General features: G+C 45.0%; 2 protein-coding genes across 2 annotated transcripts in view; both read right to left on the bottom strand.

The window, feature by feature from the left end:
• Nucleotides 1-6,508: 6,508 nt before the first annotated feature.
• Nucleotides 6,509-16,912, bottom strand: si:dkeyp-77h1.4. The gene is made up of 9 exons (XM_035378814.1): nt 16,725-16,912; nt 14,346-14,399; nt 13,603-13,623; nt 13,092-13,367; nt 12,222-12,515; nt 11,233-11,523; nt 10,674-10,852; nt 7,504-7,596; nt 6,509-7,292 (listed from the first exon to the last, which is right to left on the bottom strand). Exons 2-9 carry the CDS (start codon nt 14,389-14,391, stop codon nt 6,540-6,542), a joined length of 1,953 nt encoding a protein of 650 aa, XP_035234705.1. The 5' UTR covers nt 14,392-14,399; nt 16,725-16,912; the 3' UTR covers nt 6,509-6,539.
• Nucleotides 16,913-17,929: 1,017 nt separating this feature from the next.
• Nucleotides 17,930-19,427, bottom strand: part of mdc1 (mediator of DNA damage checkpoint 1) — a 16,798-nt gene continuing 15,300 nt past the window's right edge. Inside the window, exon 14 of the mRNA XM_035423449.1 lies at nt 17,930-18,717. Within this exon, the coding sequence (XP_035279340.1) occupies nt 18,517-18,717 (201 nt within the window). The 3' untranslated portion in view covers nt 17,930-18,516. The remainder of the gene's footprint in view (nt 18,718-19,427) is intronic.

The following is a 19,427-nucleotide window of genomic DNA, read 5'->3' as shown; positions in this document are numbered from 1 at the left end:
TGCTACCTTTGCTGTCTATAAATACCTGGGTCACAACTGTGACAGGCTCTGTTATGAGTATGAGAGAAATGCAGTGGGAGGGAGAGAACAGAACAACAGTGGTCATGTGATACTGTGTGTGTGTGTGTGTGTGTGAGAGAGAGAGAGAGAGAGAGAGAGAGAGAGCATACTGAGACAAAGGTCACTAGAATCCAGGCTGTAGGCATCTAAACATCCACCATGCTGGAAGGACATCCAGAGGCCCTGCAACCAAGGGTGACTTCTTACCCCCCCCACCCCCCCTTTAAAAAAATCCCAACATGGAACTGCCTAGCAAAACTGTAGGCCCCTCCTGCTGCTGCAATACCTTTGGAGGAGGCCCAACAGCATGTGGAGGATGAGATACCCCAGCGCATGCAACCCTCCAGCCTAGCTAATGCTACGCCAGTTACGCATTACATCACCAGACACAGTTAGCATTAGCACAGTCAAGATACGATCCAGAGTGTCAGGTTCAGATACTCAGACCTGGTCCTCGAAGCCAAATACTGCCCTGACTTCTTCTCCCAGATAATTAACTGAGCAATTAGTGCTACTGATTGGCCAGGCTGTCTTCACACCTGAGTCTCAGGTAAAGGGAAAGGGATGGAAAACCAGCAGTTCTCGGCCCTCGATGGACCCTGATTTGAGTAAGGGTAGTGTAAGGTCCAAGGCGCATCACTGCACTGAGAGAACACGCCTCAGTCAGTCATGCCACTCGACGACCCCTGACATGTTTTTTAAGCCTGAAGATGAACGTGAAAGTTTGAAAAACGTCCACAATCCTCGCCATTTTTGAGACAACACTCACAGAAACAGTACAGCACACGTCCTTAATTTTCAAAATCATTTTTATTGTCATTAGTCATTCAGTTAAGGAGGCGAAAAAAAGATTCCTGTTTACAAAAAACTTGTGAATGGTGCAGAACTGAGTTTTAATATTAATAAGCCACCACATGAATTTAAAAAATAGCAGAAATGAGGGTTAGTCAAGGGTTTGTCAGTGAAGTACAACAGGATTCAATGATAAAACAGCTACATAGTGATATCTGCTGTGTATTAGGCCCCACACAATACATCTCCCCTTAATTTCCTCTGTGGCTCAGTTAGGCAGGCTATAGGGATGGAAGGCGAGCTCTCACAGGAGAGCATTCCATTCTGCGTCAGGTCCAGTGTTGCCAGATTGGGCGGAATTCCGGCCAATTGGGTTAACAGATCAATGTTATTGTGCAGGGGGGAAAAAAAATTGGCTGCGGGCAGGTTCATCGTTTTCAAATCTGGCAACACCGCTCAGGCCTCACTTAATGCCTTGACACAACCTCACACAAACCGTGCGGCAGAAGCCAAAGCACTACCCAATGTGATAAGCATATAATACCTGTGTTATGGGATGTACGTGTGGCAAACTTCAGCAAAGATCCCGAGTCACCACTCTGCACTTCAGTATAAACAGCAGATTAAACCTGCAGTGTCTCAGACAGTGAATGCATACGCAGGCATAATGCATTACTCTACAGGCCTACAGCAGTTGTGAATGGGCTGAAAACTGCTCATTGGTAGATGGAGGGTCACAAAGACAGCAGGTTTCAGAGGGCAGTTAATAGGTCAGGCCAGCTAAAATTATATATTATCACTGGCTCCCACCCAACGTGTATCTTTTTATGGCAGTGCTATGAAAACGTTTATGATCTAGTGCAAACATACATTAATCAAACTTGATTTTTGTAATAGCATGGCCATGGCAATTTGTCACAACAGCAACAAAAAAAAATCCTGTATAAAAAAAGGATGTCTATACTAGAAGTGAGAATGCCACTGAATTTGTTAGCAGGACTCAGTAAGTCCCACAACACAGCCTTATGTGTGAAACGATGAACATATAGATACAAGGCTGATGATATTTCATATTTTCCACAGCACTGACACACATACATACACACAAAATCACTCACACACGCGCACACACATGTATGCACGCACGATCACACACACACACACACACATACACACTCATAGATACCCACACTATACACAGTACACACCATCCCAGAGGAACAGTTGTGGGCATTTTGTTTTTTTATAGTTTTATACTTCTCTTGAGTCCAAGAACAGACACTGACAAACCAGACACTGACTTTTACAAAACAGTGAAAACACTCATAATATCATCTTCCTGACTAGTTTCTTTTTAGCATGCTGCAATAAAATGTTTTTTCTTTTTTTGTTACATGACCTTATGTTCACCATGTAGATATGACAGCAGCTGTCATCACAAATAATATTCATAGCAGTAAGCAGTAGCAATAACAGCAGCAGTAAAATATTAGCTGTTCGATTGCATCTAAGATTAGCATTATCAAACTACAATCGCATTCTCATGTATTGGAGTTATTGAACGATGGTTTTATAATGCAGGCAAAAATGTGCCAGTGGAGGAGAGAGAGAGATAGCAGCAGATATCGAGATGGATAGGGAAAGAGAGAGAGAGAGAGAGAGAGAGAGAGAGAGAGAGAGAGAGAGAGGGAAAGTTGGGAGAGGGAGAGAGAGGGTCAGAGGGAGAGAGAGAGAGAGAGAGAGAGAGGGAAAGTTGGGAGAGGGAGAGAGAGGGTCAGAGGGAGAGAGAGAGAGAGAGAAAAGGAAGGAGAGAAAGTGAGAGGTTAATCTTGACAAGCATTATGAGTATCCTGGCAGGAGAGAAAAAGAAACACTATAATGCATTTGTTTTCACATACAATGTTTTTTCTTTTAAATGTAAGCAAAAAAACAAAAAACAAAAAAATAAAAAAACACACATTCAGCCTTGCATGAACACAGTGCATTGATTATTAACATGCATTATGTACAGAGGACCTTGAAAGTGTGAGGATTATCATTTGTATTCCCTGTATTGTGTGTGTGTGTGTGTGTGTGTGTGTGCGTGTTTCTTTGTCTATGAAAGCCACGGTATTGCTATTGTGCACCACATCAACAGTGTCCCACTGAATCACAAGAATGGGAGAGGGGACAGACACAGCTGATATAACCACAGGTACAAGGCAGTGGCATAGTCCCCTGAAATTAAGAGGATGTTTCAATGAGGAGATTGATTACAGGGTCTTTTCACAGTCATCCATGATAGCTATTCATCCGGTTTGCACCCACAAGTTATTTTCAAAATTTTACAAAAAGGACTACCTGAATCCCTCAACAGTTGGTACATTTATTTTATCAACACTACATTTTGTCATCTTGTCTCAAATTCTCACATTCTACATCTGGCTCCTAAAGTCAAATGCTTACAAGAGCTATATATCATTAATTGTATTTGGGCAGATCTGTTTGCAAAAGTAACTTACGTTTTCGATCACTTTAGTAAAGTTCAAAATTTGTCCTCCTTACCTTTGTGCTTTTTGTAGAAATCCCCCACATATGTAAAATTATAAGTATTTGTGGACATGTGAGGTAGAGACATTGTTTGACAAGATCTACCTGCTAACCCTGTGCTGGCTGAAAGCCAGGGCAGGCCTCTGACATCGCCACCTTATTGCACAAAAAAGCTCATTTCTAACACCTGGAAAACGTAGGCTACATATGGAGTATGACACAGACAGCACAGGGCGAATGTGCCTTGGCTAATGGTGTTGTGGAGTGAGTTAAATTGCACTTTATGTTGTCAACTGGATTAAGGTTTATTATCTTTGCGCATCTTTTTAGGACCTACAAAAAAAGAATTGAAAATTATCCATTATTTTTCCAATTATTCAACGCTAATTAAGTTCAAGCGATAGAACTACCAGACTTTAATACGGGCTTACCCTTGTTTTACATCCTTTTCTGGTAATTTGTCGTTGTGACTACCTTGTTTTCTTTTGCATACAATGCTGGGTATTTTCTCTGCAAATACAAAGGATGGAAATTTCCCTAGTTTGTCACCATGGATACGTAAAACCCTGTCTCAGGTAAGTGAAGGAAAATGGCTGAGAAAATAACACCAAACTGCATTCACTGATCCTAGATTAAACTAAGATTACTTTGTACCAGTGAAGGAGGCTACCGGTGAAATGGTTTTCGTTTGCATTTAACCACGAAAAATGAATCTTCTGAGATTCTTAAATATAAATAATAACATGTACGACAAATATTATTACTATACAAATACATATGTAGGCACATGTGTGTGTGTGTGTGTGTGTGTGTATGTGTATGTGCATGTGTGTGAGCAGAATTCTGTCGAGGTGCATAGCAGAGAAGGTGGGGTTGACCATTTGCATCCTGTATGGTCAGTCCAGGGATATACTCACATTTCCTCAGGCATTCCAAAAAAAGGTACCAGTTGGAGCAGAATTTTACAAAAAAAAAAAACAACAACAGCAAAAAGGCAGGAGGGGAATAAGCAGCTATCATGCATTTCATTCTCAAGTCCACAACAGCCGTCGCTGTCACTGCGTCGAGTCTCCTGTGTGTGCTCGTGTGTATTGGCAACAGCAGCCGTCAAACGCTAATCGAGGAGCCGTTGGGTGTTGCTAAGAGTCTTAAAGTGCTCAGTGTGTATCCTAGGGGCTCTCAGGCGTAGGCCTCAGTCACAAAATCGTTTGAGGTTGCGGCATCAGAGCACCAGAGCCGCCGCCTAACACAGCTTCCCAGATGTTTGATGTTCAGGACGTTGGCCACAGTCCTTTGCTGTTGAACGTCTGAGGGGAATATTCCAACATCGGTCACACGTTAGTCGCTCAGACACCTGCGCGTTTAGGTGTCCCGCATTTGAGATATTCGGGAACACTGGAGGTTCCATCAGGAGTTCAGGCACGGGGTCCTGATTCCCCCCACAAAGGGTCCTGGGTCTTTATGAGTAATTCAGGTTGATAAATTCCCGTTAAGAGTGTTAAAGGCTGTCTCCAAGCAATGATGTCATTCGAAATGACCATGCAAGTGTCATCCGGTGTCCGGGCAGCCAAAGGTGATGTCTCCAGATGTTTTGGGTGTTGTTGTATGCTATAGGGGTGATTTATAGCTTAGTACCCTGTCTGCCACAGCTTCTGGGGTATATGGGTGTGTGGTTAGCAACCAAACTCTTCACAATGGACAGTGTTTTGAAAGGCATCCAGGTATCCAATCGAGTAGGAATCCAAAGTAGCCTGGTAATGGGGTTGCCACTTTATTAGGATACACGTACCCAGTCTGTCCAAAATGGCACTGAGAAGAGAGGCAGATCAAAGGTCCAAAGGTATAGGCATCAAAGATTTTTTATCACATGCACCTATAGAGAATGAGGGCTAGGGACATCCTGGGATCACTGAGAGTTAGGGAGTATGCGTTCATGTTAAGGAGACATATGTTTGTATTGAGGGCATGTGGATATTGGAATTCCATTGCTGTCGGCCTGACGTGCCAATTTAGGGACAGCCACGACGGTCAGGGTTTGGGCCCTTGTAAGCTCAGGCCTATGGGGGCAAAACTGGTCAAATTTGGAAATAATTAAGAGAGCATAGTTCTTACCTAAAGGTTACACTTGCAATTAGAACCGTTATCATGGGTATTGCAAAAGTCACAAAATTTTGTTAGCTCTTTTGTCTGGCCTATCAAAGGATCCGGTAATTATTATATTGAACAAATTAGCAGTAGTACGGTTCTAAACTCAGCCTAATGAAGTTGAATAACATAATGTTTATTTGAATAGGTAAAAGTCAGAAGAAGAATCATGAAGTCAATGATAATAAATAATAACTTAGGTAATAACATAATCTTCAGGGTTACTTCAACTAGCAGTGCACAGGTCCAAAAATTCAATCCAAATTTGAACCAGTTCTAACCAGCAGACGTTTCCTCTGGCTGGCATTGCCAGAAATCAGTCTGTACGCAGTACTGGACACGCTAGGCTGTACGCAAATGAGAAGCTTAGATAGACCGAATGGCCTTTACTAGTTCTGTGCATTGGCCGCTCCAGAATTTTGGCCCTGGTACCTCTTTACAATAAAAATATCATGAAAATCCTCCAGCTTCTGTGCGTATAATTAAAGAATGAACCAAACAGAGTTTGGATCCATTGTCATACAATGAACAAAAATAAATAAATAAATAAATTAGAACTCAATTTGTCTTTGTACAAAACGGTAATTTTCTGACCAAGGGAGTAATGGTATTGGCCAACCAAAAGTATAATTCTGGCTACATATTATAAATCTCTTACTGGTTCATAGCAGACAGGACTGCTTATCTATTTGAAGAATCCATCAGACATAAAGGTTCAGAGATCAGGTGTTATTTTTTGGAATAAACCCCCGGTACCTTTTACGGGGTGGAGTTGGTGGCGGGCGAGCATCGTAAGCAGTTTTTAAAGACGCACTCGTGTTTTATTTCAGATTTTTTTGTTTTTTTTGTTTTTGGCCCATCCCCATTAGCCGTGTGAAGGTATTGATTGTGAAGGGCTGTCTTTGCTGGGACGTGAGGCTGTTATGGTGTTCAGTTTCAAGCGGTGTCCTTCAGGAGGTCTGGGAGGGGGGGGGTGGGGGGTGGGGGGGGGTTGGGGGGGGGGAGAGGCCTTCTCATGTGGCGGCTTTCTCCTTGCTAGCGTCCTGAACGGGGCTGACGGAGCCCTGGCCCGGCGGGGCGGCATCCAGGAGGGCTTCAGACGCAGGGCCGCCGCTGGGGCCGTCCTGGGCGGGGGCTGCGCCCGCGTTAGCTTCGGACGCGGGAGCGTCGCTCACGCCGGGTTTCGGACTCTTCGCGGCAGGTTCAGGGGCGGCGGCGTCGGGCGGGGCAGCCTCAGGAGCGGCCTTGGCAGCAGGCTCTGGAGCAGCACCGCCGCTAGGCTTGGAATCACTGCCAGTGGCTCCGTTCACACCCAGGTTAAAATCAGGGGTTTGCTCAGCGCTTGGCTTCGAATCGAGGGTCTGGTCAGGACTCGGTTTGGCATCAGGGGTTTTGTCAGGGGTTTGGTTAATGCTTGGCTTGGAGTCCGGTGTTTCATTAACGCTTGGCTTAGAATCCAGTGTTTGGTTAATGCTTGGCTTTGAGTCCGGGGTTTGGTCAATGCTTGGCTTGGATTCTGGTATTTGGTTAATGATTGGCTTGGATTCTGGTATTTGGTTAGCGCTTGGCTTGGAGTCTGGTGTTTGGTTAACGCTTGGCTTGGCTTCGGGAACTGCAGTACTGTTCAGGTGACCTGAATCCACTTGGATTTTTGGAGAGGTGTAGCTTGGGGGCGCGTCCGTGTCACTATCGTGTGGTAAGCCTGGGGCGCTGAATTCTACCCCTGAGTCACTCATTTCCAGAAGGTTCTTGGACACCTCCAGACCCTGAAGAAAAGAAAAAAAACAAGCCCTAAATAGAAAGTTTCACAAAGCGAAAGGAAACATGACACTGTAGCAGAAGATGGAGGAGGAAAGACGAGAAGAAGAGAACAACAGGAAGGAAATATTAATCAGGTTTTAAATATCTGTCAGAGATTCTTTTCCTGTTCTTCCAACTGTCTCCCCCTGGTCACACGTGTCCTCCCCTGTCACTAACCTTAATGTCCACCTCCGTCTTCATAGTGCTGCTGTCGCACTGGGACTGTGTGGTGGATTCCTCATTGAACCGTGTGTAGGCGTGCTGAACCACCTGCCAAAGACGCACAGAGAACCACAGTCACACTCAGACAGAGCTACGCGTGCCTAAAGAATTACAAAACGTTAATGGGTATGTACACAGACATGAATGTGCGAATGTAAAAAAAAAATAATACAGTATCACAGCTGCCATGGATGTAGGATATATATTGTAACACCATATTGGACTCATGCTAGGAAATACCGCCCTTTTAAATTCACAGCTCTGAGCTACCTCACCTCCCACAGTGACAGACATGAAGGACCAGCAATTTGTGCAAGGGGAAAAGACTGGTATTGATTGGTTTGTGGCTGAGCAGAACAAACAGCCCCATTAAAACCCCTTGAGCCCCATCCTTGACATAACAACGCTGATCTGATAAACTGCTCACAGACAAGACATCAGCATACATCAGCAGTGGCTCCTGAGAAAAATATACGGGCTGGAAATTTCACCTTTAAACCGATAATTTCTTTAAGCAATCAAGTAATTAAGTCATTGAATGACGAGGCACTAGTAGACAGTAACTCTGCTCTCCGGTTGCAGCTTGTGGTCATGTTTTCTCTGCGTGGCCAAGTGCCAAGAAACCGGGATGCGCCCACAACCGGTGAGTGCAGGCGCCAGAAAGACGAGCGCAAAATCTGCCTTTTGGTTCAGATTCTCGTTAAAAATGCATCGCTTTTCCAAATGGAGCTTGCGTGCTAGGCTTCGCTGCATTTCATGTTCAAAGCCTCTGTGACAGAACCTGAACTTACAGGCCAATTTACCCCCCCCCCCCCCCTTTAAAAGTGCTGCCTTTAAAATATGTTTTATTGCACAAGATGCATTTATTCTGTAAACATCCTTGATTATGACTAAATTGGACTTTACTGAATTAAAATAGGTCTTTATTTTCACATTCTCTTAAACGGACTTGAAGAAAAAAGATGCAATCACGTGAGTTGCAATTAAGAGCAGGGCAATTGCTTGGCAGTGGACACAGATTATGCAGGTAATCCATGTTTATTAGCCAAAGAGAGAAAAATCAGTGTGGGAACAGTGACCGTTTGAAAAGTCACTGCAGGCTACTGCAAGCTCACAAGCCACCGCTGACAAACACATAGATTAGTAGTGACAGAAGCTTGAGGCAGGTATAAAAAGTTTTGAAAACTTCACCAGCACAAAGGAGACAGACACTACATTACCCATAAATCAGCACAAGTTTTAGACTACTCTGCCAGCCCTATGTGAAGGATTATTGAATTGTCAGTTGGTCATTTGATCCTCCCAGGGACTCTTACAGCAAACAAATGACACTATTATAATTAATAAAATAACAACAGAATAACCTGGCACAATATATATTTATATTTATGAATACCCACATAGAAACATGTTTCAAAATGTAAAGAGTTATGATATACAATAATAGTATATATATATACATTACTGTGCCTTCAGTTTGATGATCTTTAATGTTAACAATTTCATTTAAGTAACCAAAAAAAATCTAAATTTATTCAACACTCTAACAATCAAACCTAACACTGTTATATAAATGCCAAGGAGGCTTAATGTCAGAAAAACCTGGAATAGCATGAAATACGCACAGAAATGCCACAATCTAAACCAAGTATATCAGGGTCTGGTGGAAGTGTCTTTGGTAGCAGTTAATTCCGCCTGAGTGTTTTTAGAAAAACTACAACCATTTATCCTTGCGAACTGCAAGGCACTGGCTTGACAAATTCACCTGGAGTAGGTGACAGACTGCAGATCTCGCCATAAATTTACTCTTGAATTCCCGGTCACTGACTGGGCAATTTTTGCAAGGCACAGTAACATATACATAACACAAACGAATGAATATGACAGCACACATGGCGAACAAACGCAGTTGTTCGCACATCGTTTAAATGCGCATGAATGACGTCGTAATGGGGGAGCGCGAGAGGAGGCTACTCAAAGGCAGTGTGCCAGCCCACGAAAACCACTCGCACAAAAAATAAAATTAATAAAAGTAAACTTATCAACGCAACCACGTTCCATCATTAATTTCGCATCAAAGATTAATGAAAGCCATAAACGTTCGTATGGTTAACTCGATGTGCACTCGGGTTTATGGGCAGAAAAGCCAGCGCAGGACACCTTATCTCTCCCGAATAAGACCGAAGAGCAGGTTCTCACCACACAGGCGCTCCTTCAGAGGCGTCTTTAAGAGGGGGGGGGGGGGGGGGGGGGGGGGGAACGCACCGGGGGTGAAACATTAGCTACCTTACCAAAAACAAAGTGCTGTTTCAAGCAGTCCAGCATTCTCCACAATCTATTCTAATGAGCCGTCTGCCAATTCTGTTACAGAGAGAGGAGATCAGGCACTTCGTCATAATCAATGACTAAAGCGGCACTGCCTACTTCAGCAACTTACAAGAGGGGGAAGAGGAAGATACATATTTAATGTAATCATGGGTCTGTTAATTGAATAGCATATTCATATTTGCATATTCTTCTGTCAGCCTTCTACAATAGTTATTAGAAGCTAGAGCAATCCTTTCAGTCTAACTTTAATCAACAAAAAGGGATAAAGCCTCAGTATTAGAATTTGTCCCAATTTACTTGTGAATGGTTAGTGGCTCTGTAATCAGGGAGTTGACATTACTGAGAGTGAAGATGATAGACCAACAGACAGACAGACAGACAGACAGGGGGACACAGACATATGGACGTCCTGCACCTATACATACATCAGCAAACTGACCTTACTTTGACCTTCACACACAAACAAGAAGAAGCCCAAAGGAGACTTGGACTGAGACAAGCGCATCTTTAAAGCACGCTTCATGAGCGCCAGACGCCCCCCAGGACCGGCGTTACCTGTCGGACAGACGCCCCCCAGGACCGGCGTTACCTGTCGGACAGACGCCCCCCAGGACCCCGGCGTTACCTGTCGGACAGACGCCCCCCAGGACCCCGCGTTACCTGTCGGACAGACGCCCCCCAGGACCCCGCGTTACCTGTCGGACAGACGCTCCCCAGGACCGGCGTTACCTGTCGGACAGACGCCCCCCAGGACCGGCGTTACCTGTCGGACAGACGCCCCCCAGGACCGGCGTTACCTGTCGGAAGGCGTCGCCCTCGTCCTTGCCCGCGTTCTGGGCGATCTTCTCGATGGCCCTCGCCTTCAGAGCCCGGCGGCGCACCTTCACCAGGCAGGAGACCAGGCACACGAAGAGCAGGAAGACCAGCAGGGAGAGCAGCGAGATGACCGCCACGACGAGGGGAGGCAGCTTATACCCTGAGAGAGAGAGAGAGAGAGAGGGGGGGGGGGAGGGGGAGAGAGAGAGAGGGGGGGAGAGTGAGAGAGAGAGAGAGAGACAGAGAATGAGAGACAGAGAGGGAGGGAGAATAGGAGGTGTGAAGAAAAAGTACACAGGAGGGGAGAGAAGGAGAAAGAAAGAAAGAAAGAATGGGGCAAATAAATTGAAGATGAGAAGGAGGAGGAAGTAAAAAAGGAAGGGCGGAAAGGGAAGAGGGTAAAAGTTAAAAAGGATGGGGAGGATTTGTGTTTTGGTAGCGGGTGGGGGGGGAGGGTACATGTTCACACTAAATTTAGGCCTCCTTCAACATGCTCCCTCCTCCTCCTCCATTGCTCTGCCTGCCACTCGCTGTCCTCACCTTCCACCTCCTCCAGGTAGACGTTGGACACAGGGAACCCCTGCAGGTCCATCACGCTGAAGGTCCCGGTATCGCTGGCCCGAACCCGCTCCAGGATGAGCGTGGAGCCCTGCAGGGACAGCCTGCCCTCCAGGGAGGGGTCCATCGGGACCGCCAGCACCCCCTGATCCAGAATCACCCGGCCTTTGAAGTCATAGTTGGGGGTGTACAGCACTTTGACCTTGGTGCTGTTCAGGATCAGGTTGATTTTCAAAGTCCCACTGTAGGGCAATGTGACAAAGTTTTGGTGCTCTGCAAAAAAAAAAAAAAAACCACAGGGGGAGAGAGGTAAAAGCCACGCCTAACCTCTGACACCTGCTGTCCTCCAAACACTCACTCTCACCTCCCCCCAAATCCCCTCCCTTTAAAATACTTTTCTTTCCCTCCTTCACCTCTTTCCTTTCTCTTCTCCTCCTAATGTCTCCCTCTGCCAAATGTATCTGTATATGCTATGTAAAAGTTGTGTAAGTCGCTCTGGATAAGAGCGTCTGCTAAATGCCTGCAATGTAATGTAATGTAATGTAATAATTGAATCCATCCCTTTTCCACTCTACTGTTCTCTCTTGTTTGGCCTATCCTTCTCCAACTGTGGCCTCTATATCGCTCTGACCTGTTCTGCCCTTTCCCATTTAAACTCAATCTCTCTCACTCCCACGCTACCCTTCTCTCTCTCTCACTGTGGCACTCGTTCCAGCTCTATCCCTCTCTCCCGCTGTCCCCAACGGTCTAGGTTTAACCTTCTCCGTAGTGCCGTTGCTCTTAATAAGCTATCTGAAGGCACTTGTACTTTGCCTTGTTTGTCCCTTTGGGCGAAGACCGTCTACTAAATGGACGCACTGTAATGCATTGCAATGCAATGTACCCCTCTCCCCCCTCTACCCCCTGCTCTACCCCCCCCTCTCTCTCTCTCTCTTTCTCTCTCTCTGTCTGCCCTTCCCTCGCTCGCTCACCTTTCACGTTGAGGCACACTTTCTTTTTCAGGCGGCCCTCGGAGTCCAGGACGGCGTAGCTGCCCTCGTCCGACGGCGTCACGGCGTGCAGGGTCAGCTGCTGCTCCAGCGCGGTCAGGCGGGCGGCGTACTCCCCCGCGGGGGTCCAGCTGCGCTCCAGTACGTGCACCACGGAGCCCGCGGTCGCGTTGCCCTCGGGGCCGGGCCTGAACTCCAGGGACACCGGCCCAGAGATGTTCTTCAGGGAGATGGTGAAGCTTTCCCCGGGTTTCACATTCTTGTCAACGAAGCAGTCTGCATGAGACACGCATGTACATGTACACACACACACACACACACACACACACGCACACACACACACACACACACATGAGCTGTCTTTGGTTGCTTTTGCTCATTCTCCCAAACCCTCTTTTTTTTTAGTGTCTGCCACGATAATGAAGAATTTACACACTTTCATGCACATATAAATTATACACTTTTCTCTTTGTGACTGAACATTTTAGTGTCTTTTGGGTATGTTACATAGTGATACATTCATAATGCAGAACGTGGAAATGCTTCCAATAAAACTCAATGAAAAGACGATGCTGAGGATCAACTTAATGCCTGTCAGATAAAAGCCCGCTCTGGAGAGCTTTGTGCCAAGCGGTAAGAGAGAGAGGCGGATTCTTCTGGAAATTTCCGATCCACATCCCTGCTTCTGAGGTGCCAGGGGCATTGAAGAAGACAGCTCTGAATTTGGCCATGCTTGCGAAAGCAATATCTGTCTGACGTTGCGGGTAATGCGAGCGCGCTCTCCCCACCACCCACCCCCCCCCACCCCCCACCCCCCCCCACCCCCGGGACCACCCTAAGCGCTGAGAGCACCTCTGACAGCCAGGACGATGTGCTTGACGTCCCCGGGCTCGTCGCTGTACTTGACGATGTAGGTGCCGCTGTCGTTCAGCCCCACCTCCGTCACCTGCAGGTGGTTTCGGCCGCGAAGCTCCACCCTGGGGCTCTGAAGCTGCCCCCCGCTCATCAGCACCTGCTCTTTGGCGGCCGGGACGCGGCTGGGCTTGAACAGCACCTCCGTCGTCTCCGCCGACGGCACGATGATGTCGAAGGTCTCCATGAGGAACGCCGTGAGGGACTCCTCTTTCACTGCCGCGGACGCGAGAGGAAGAGAGGAGAGAGAGAGAGGGGAAGAGAGGAGGGAGGGAGAACAAGAACAAGAGGAGTCGGGGGTGGGCGAGGGAAGAAGTCCATTTGACTTTCTGTCAAAACGCTAAGGCCCAGAAAAAAAATGAATTCAGCTGTGAAGTGAAAAATGAAGCACCAGCGCCGAGCTGGAAATAGCCAGGCTATTACGATGACAACGGGCAGAAGAGACACTTACCTTTCAGTGTCGTAGCAAGAGCTAAAAGTAGAACAAGAGGGAGTGTATTAGAGTTGGCATAGCTTATTTCCACGTTTCTTTCTTCAGAAATACAAGATATGACAGCCCAGCTCATACTAGCATGCTTTTAAAACAACTAAACAAACTGCCGATGCAAACATAGCCAAGTACTGACAGATTCTTAGCAAAATATTATACGGTCAGCTGCCATTATGAATATCAAGGGCATTTTCTAACTAGAAATTGTGTTAAAAGAGGTACATTTTAATATCAACAATAAATTTATCACCAAGCAAATTGTTAATCGAATACACTCCATGTCTCCCCGGTGACTACTTCAGTGAACAACACAACTACACCTGATTACCTTCATCTGGAAACCATTAAAAATGGTTTAATGGTAAACAACCCCCTTTAATGATACAGCCAGAGTAAAACTGTTATCCAACGTTTGTCGGCAGAGTAGGCGAATGCCACTATTAGCAGGGCTTGTATGTATTATTTATTATCCTATGTTTCAGAATAACACCCCTTTTATGCACTATTCAAATATATTAAGAGAACACGTGTGCACATAATGTCATTTCTGGTCTACAAGTACAACATGCATTTAACAATTAAAGTTCATTAACAATGTTTGCACTGCAGCAAGACATAATTGACCAAATCTTATATCAGGACGTCTTACGCATCTGTTTTTCATGCAAGAAACTGATGCTTAAAATTGGCATTCATGCGCATACCTGTGCAAAGCAGAACTCCAAAAACAACCAGGCTGGTCATCTTCATTTTGATCTCTGGAAATAAGCAAATAAACAAATATGTTACAGAGATGCCACTGCACTCATCTGAAGCAAGCATCTAGGACGAGGCTTCAAAGCTGCAGGAACCGGAAGAATTCTGCCCCTAGTGGTCGTATCGAGTATGATTTCTGCACAATTACCCCCACATCGGGATTGCTTTGTAGGGTGCCAATAGTTGTTGGCAAAAAAGATACATTAACACATATAATCCGCCTGCAATCATATTTCTTTTAACTGACTGAACTTTCTATATTTCTCCTTTGGTATTTTGGTATTTTTTTAATTGGCAAGAATTTTAAAATCTTTTTTTATTTATTCGTGCCATCTGAACCACTTTTTGTCAACCCGATGTCTTTTCTCAGCGTCATCCTATGCATGGCTCCCTTTCCACGAGGAGGTGGGTGCGAATATGCAAGGTAGGTGTGGGGGGGGGGGGGGTTCTAGACGTAGGCGACCCCCCCGCCACCTCACTCCTCAATCTCACCACAGCAATGCTAGAGCTGTACCTGCCCCTGCTGGATACAATACTGACAGGAATGCGCTACTTGTCTAGCTGTGACCTACTAAAAAAAAAAACTAACTTGAGTTTTGCGGGGGAGCAACGAACACCACCAACAATTTATGCGCCAGGATTGCGCGCATTTTCAAAAATAAAATAAAAATAATAATACAGTACAGAGTACTAAACGTTTTCAGTCCACAAGGCTAATCCCATTAATGTATTGCTTTGGGTGTGAATGTAGCTTAATAGTATTGGTCCATATAAATGTGTATTTATAGGTCAATTTTTTCCACTTCAGATTAAGATACCAAGGAAGAGCACCATGACTATGGAACCATACTGTTTTTTTTAAAATTTCCCCACAACTGCTGTGCTTGCTAGAATATGAATAGCTGTGCAAGCCTACTGTACCACAGGGAAAAGTGATGATGACACTTTATTGAGTTATAAGGACGGGAGCACGCCCACTTTTATCTATTTAAAGTGTGTGTGGGGGGGGGGGGGGGGGGGGGGGGGAAACGTCATCCCTGATCGTTTTTATTTGTCAGTCTTCTGAAAACGCCGCATTAAGGTTTCATTCTCTTGGTTACATTGGAATAACCAAATGTATTTGATGTGATAGCAATGCTTTCTTCCTTTGGTGTCAGCAAAAAACATACAGAGAGAGGGAAGCAGAGTCCCTCCCCCTGCGTGCGCGTCACAGAAGAGAACCGCGTTAACAAAAATGAATGCAATCACAATGAGACTACTACATCCACACTTCCATAATTTTTTTTCGTCATCCAAACAAGCGCTACAGTACCGAAATCACACCGCATCGACCACCCCCACCCCTCACACCCCGCCCATTTGGCACACGTGCTGATGCAAAATGTCCATTCGCCCACCGGGGCTGTGTACCGTAAGCAAGCTCCGGCGACTAAATGGCCATATAATGCACTCCTTCTTTTCCCTCACATTCCCACTTTCCGTCTCAATTACATAACAGTTTTAGCAACAATTAACTATGTTAAACTGCGATTTAAAAAAAAAACATCTGCTTCAAGACGGACCCCAAGCGAACATAGCCTAGCCTACCTCTTTGCACAAGAGATGGGATGAAAAATGTATGAGCGTTAAATAAATAAATAAATAAATAACCGTGTGCAATATGATAAGCAACCACACCGAACCGGTATGGCCAACCGGTATCGCAATTTTCGATGAAAAACTGCATACGCTAAGAAGGCATGGAAGCAATTAGAACATGTAAATGTTAATCGATTCCAGCTACACATCACAAGAGGCGCGCGCCCAGGGAGCGCACACAGCTACATTTTAAAACAATATCATGCAGTCGACTCCATAAAACACTTTGAAGGATATGTATGTGCTTAAAATGGACCCGGACATGAATGTAGTCCATACCACGAATAAAACTGTAAATGTAGCCTATTACATAAATAAAAAATGAAGAAAAAAAATTATACATTCAAACTATAATTTTTCTATTATACCAAATTAAATCCAAAAATAATAGACTGCAATATTTTACTGTCTGCTTTTCATTCATTATGTCTATGCTGTCATTAATGCATCATCTCTGTCACTATAACCATCTTCCGCTAAATGAACGCAGCAAGCCCGATTTTGTTTCCACGCGTTTTACTGCACGAGCAGTCCACAAATTAACCTTTAAAACATATGTTATCAACCCTCAAAGCAAAAAACAACGACAAGCGAAAAACTGCAGAATTTAACCTGTCAATTCCCAGTTTGTGAAAACGTGGTTCTTCGAAACATTGCATGCATATAATAAATTACACCTTCATAATTACCTTATATTCCTTCAATCCGAACCGAAACAATAAAATAACTAGATGAGATGAAGAAAGAAGCGAGTGATTTTATTTTGATTTCCCTCTCAATCTCTCTCGTCCCCTCATGCCCCAAGAAATGCGCCGAAAGACTGAGGGTGGATATCGGGAAGATTTGTAGAGATTCGGAACCTCTCGGCTTGTAGTAAACATCGGAGACGCTCGCGTGGAATCGCTAATTTTCGGATTTGTACATTCTCTTTGAGCGCCAGCTAAAACCTCCTGAGACCCGACAGAACAAAACTTTTAAGTATTAGATTTTTTTTTTCTTTTGACATTATACAAGTGTCTTGGATAACAAAAAATGCTGCAGTGAAAATATTTTCAAAAGTATAGGTGGAGGTTTCAGCATTGTAGTACATGCTGTTCTTCCGATTAAGATCAGACTCCTGCCCCCCTAACAGGGAATTATATATTCATATATAGTCCATACAGTTGGGGACTGAGGCATTTTTTCTGTTCTGTGCTCCACAACTTACACTGCACTTTAACCACTTATGAATTGTTTGATTACAAATCTAAAATTATGAAGTACAGACGTAAATAAAGAAAAACATACGGCTTTGTCCCAAACATTATGGATCTCACTGAATGTATATCACACACACATATAATATATATATATATATATATATATATATATATTATATCAGGAAAATGGTGTACATTGTTGGGCTGAATGGCCTGTTCTCGTCATTACATTATGTTATATAAATATTAGAAATAAACCGTAAAGCAATAAAATCAATCACCATCATGCACTACGTTCCCCAGGGAAATGGCATCCACTTCCGTTAGCAGCTTCTCATGCAGCATCTGCAAAAGGAAATTCTGCAGCCTCCCTCCACAGTGCAGCACAGCACGACTGAGCCTTGCTTACATACGAGCCTCTGTGACATGCTCTGAGACAACTCTCAGCTCCACAGATTACCATGGCAATTTAGACACGCCCAAAAAAGCGACATGAACCGCATCGAACAAACCACCACTAGAGCTCCACACGGGTTGATTCACAAATCAAATCGATGGCATGATCATTCCAGGTGTCAAAGTTTATATCTACGGTGACTGCATGAAACCGTACAAGAATAGAACTTATTGTGCATGAAGTCAGTATTTTCACACAGTTAGTACTATGCATACACAAAATGAAGTGTTTTTCTCAATTTTCTACAAAATTGTTTAATGGCAATATTATAAGAACCAACAATTATACAGATTTGTGAATTGTGCACGTGTATACACATATGTAATATTAATGCAGAGAGAATACCTTTAAAACTATGACATTTTAGCTAACAGAGGCTTATCTATATTATTATTCAACTGGAGGAAATCGGTGGGCATAATACAAACGCAAGTTTACAATCCAAGTCGGCAGTCACAGTTGTGAACTCAATGCCACATTCCCACTATTTTATTAAAACATGCATACTGTGTTATAATATGCACTAAGTACACAATCAGCTGTTTAAAAAAAGAAGGGAAAGTCTAAGAGAGGCACTGAAGGACCAAAGGCACAGCATCTCTCCAGAGATGGACAGAGCGAGAGAGGAGAGAGAAACAGGCGAAGCAGACGAGCAGCACAGAAAATCCCAACTGGGCTCCTATAAATATCTCCAGGACAGCAGAGCTTCCAGTCTTCCGCTTTCATTCCTTCCTCTCCTTTCTTTCTCTCCCTCTTTCTGGCCTTGCTTCTCCCGCTTCCCCGCTGACGGTGTCGGCGCCAAGCCCTCTGCCGCAGGCTCAGTTCTCACTTCCTCTTCCTCCCCTTGGCTCCGCCCTTGGCCCCCGGCTCGAACCCGGGACCGGAGAGGGCGTGGCCGAGCGGGTCCGCCTTCTGCTGCAGGATGCCCGTGAGCAGGAACTCAGCGCTGACCACAGGGATGCTGGCGGACAGGGCCGGGATACAGAGAGAGGCGTCCTCCACACAGGACACCACCACTGTCTGAGGCTACAGAAACACAGGCACCGGCGTCAGTACACAGAGTCAATACAGCCCTAACCCTAACCCTAACCCTAACCCTCCACACAGGACACCACCACTGTCTGAGGCTGCAGACACCGGCACACGCGTCAGTACACAGTCATTACAGCCCTAACCCTAACCCTAACCCTAACCCTAACCCTCCACACAGGACACCACCACCGTCTGAGGCTGCAGAAACACAGGCACACGCGTCAGTACACAGAGTCATTACAGCCCTAACCCTAACCCTAACCCTAACTCTAACTCTAACTCTAACCCTAACCCTCCACACAGGACACAGTCATTACCGCCCCACAGTCATTACAGCCCTAACCCTAACCCTCCACACAGGACACCACCACTGTCTGAGGCTGTCGTTACAGCCAGATTACACCACAGACAGAGAGAGGGAGAGCTGGTTGAGTATACGCACTCACAGAGAGATAAAAGGGATAAATACAGCACATACATACATTACTGTAACAATGAGGGTTAATCCAGTGTACATTGAGAGAGAGTGAGTTCAATACGCAGTCACAGTGACAGTGAGTGAGTTCTGATAAACAATGAGAAGGGGTTGTACAGTTCACACATACAGTTAATACAGTTCACACAGACAGTTAACAGAGCTCACTACAAAAGATAAAAGAACATTTTTTTAAAAAACATAAAAAAGAACCCAGGTGAGACAGGTC

The sequence above is a fragment of the Anguilla anguilla genome, chromosome 1 (genome assembly GCF_013347855.1).
Source record: "Anguilla anguilla isolate fAngAng1 chromosome 1, fAngAng1.pri, whole genome shotgun sequence".
Classification (NCBI taxonomy): domain Eukaryota; kingdom Metazoa; phylum Chordata; class Actinopteri; order Anguilliformes; family Anguillidae; genus Anguilla; species Anguilla anguilla.
Note: the sequence above shows the minus strand (reverse complement) of the source record. Positions and strands in the feature narration are given on the sequence as shown.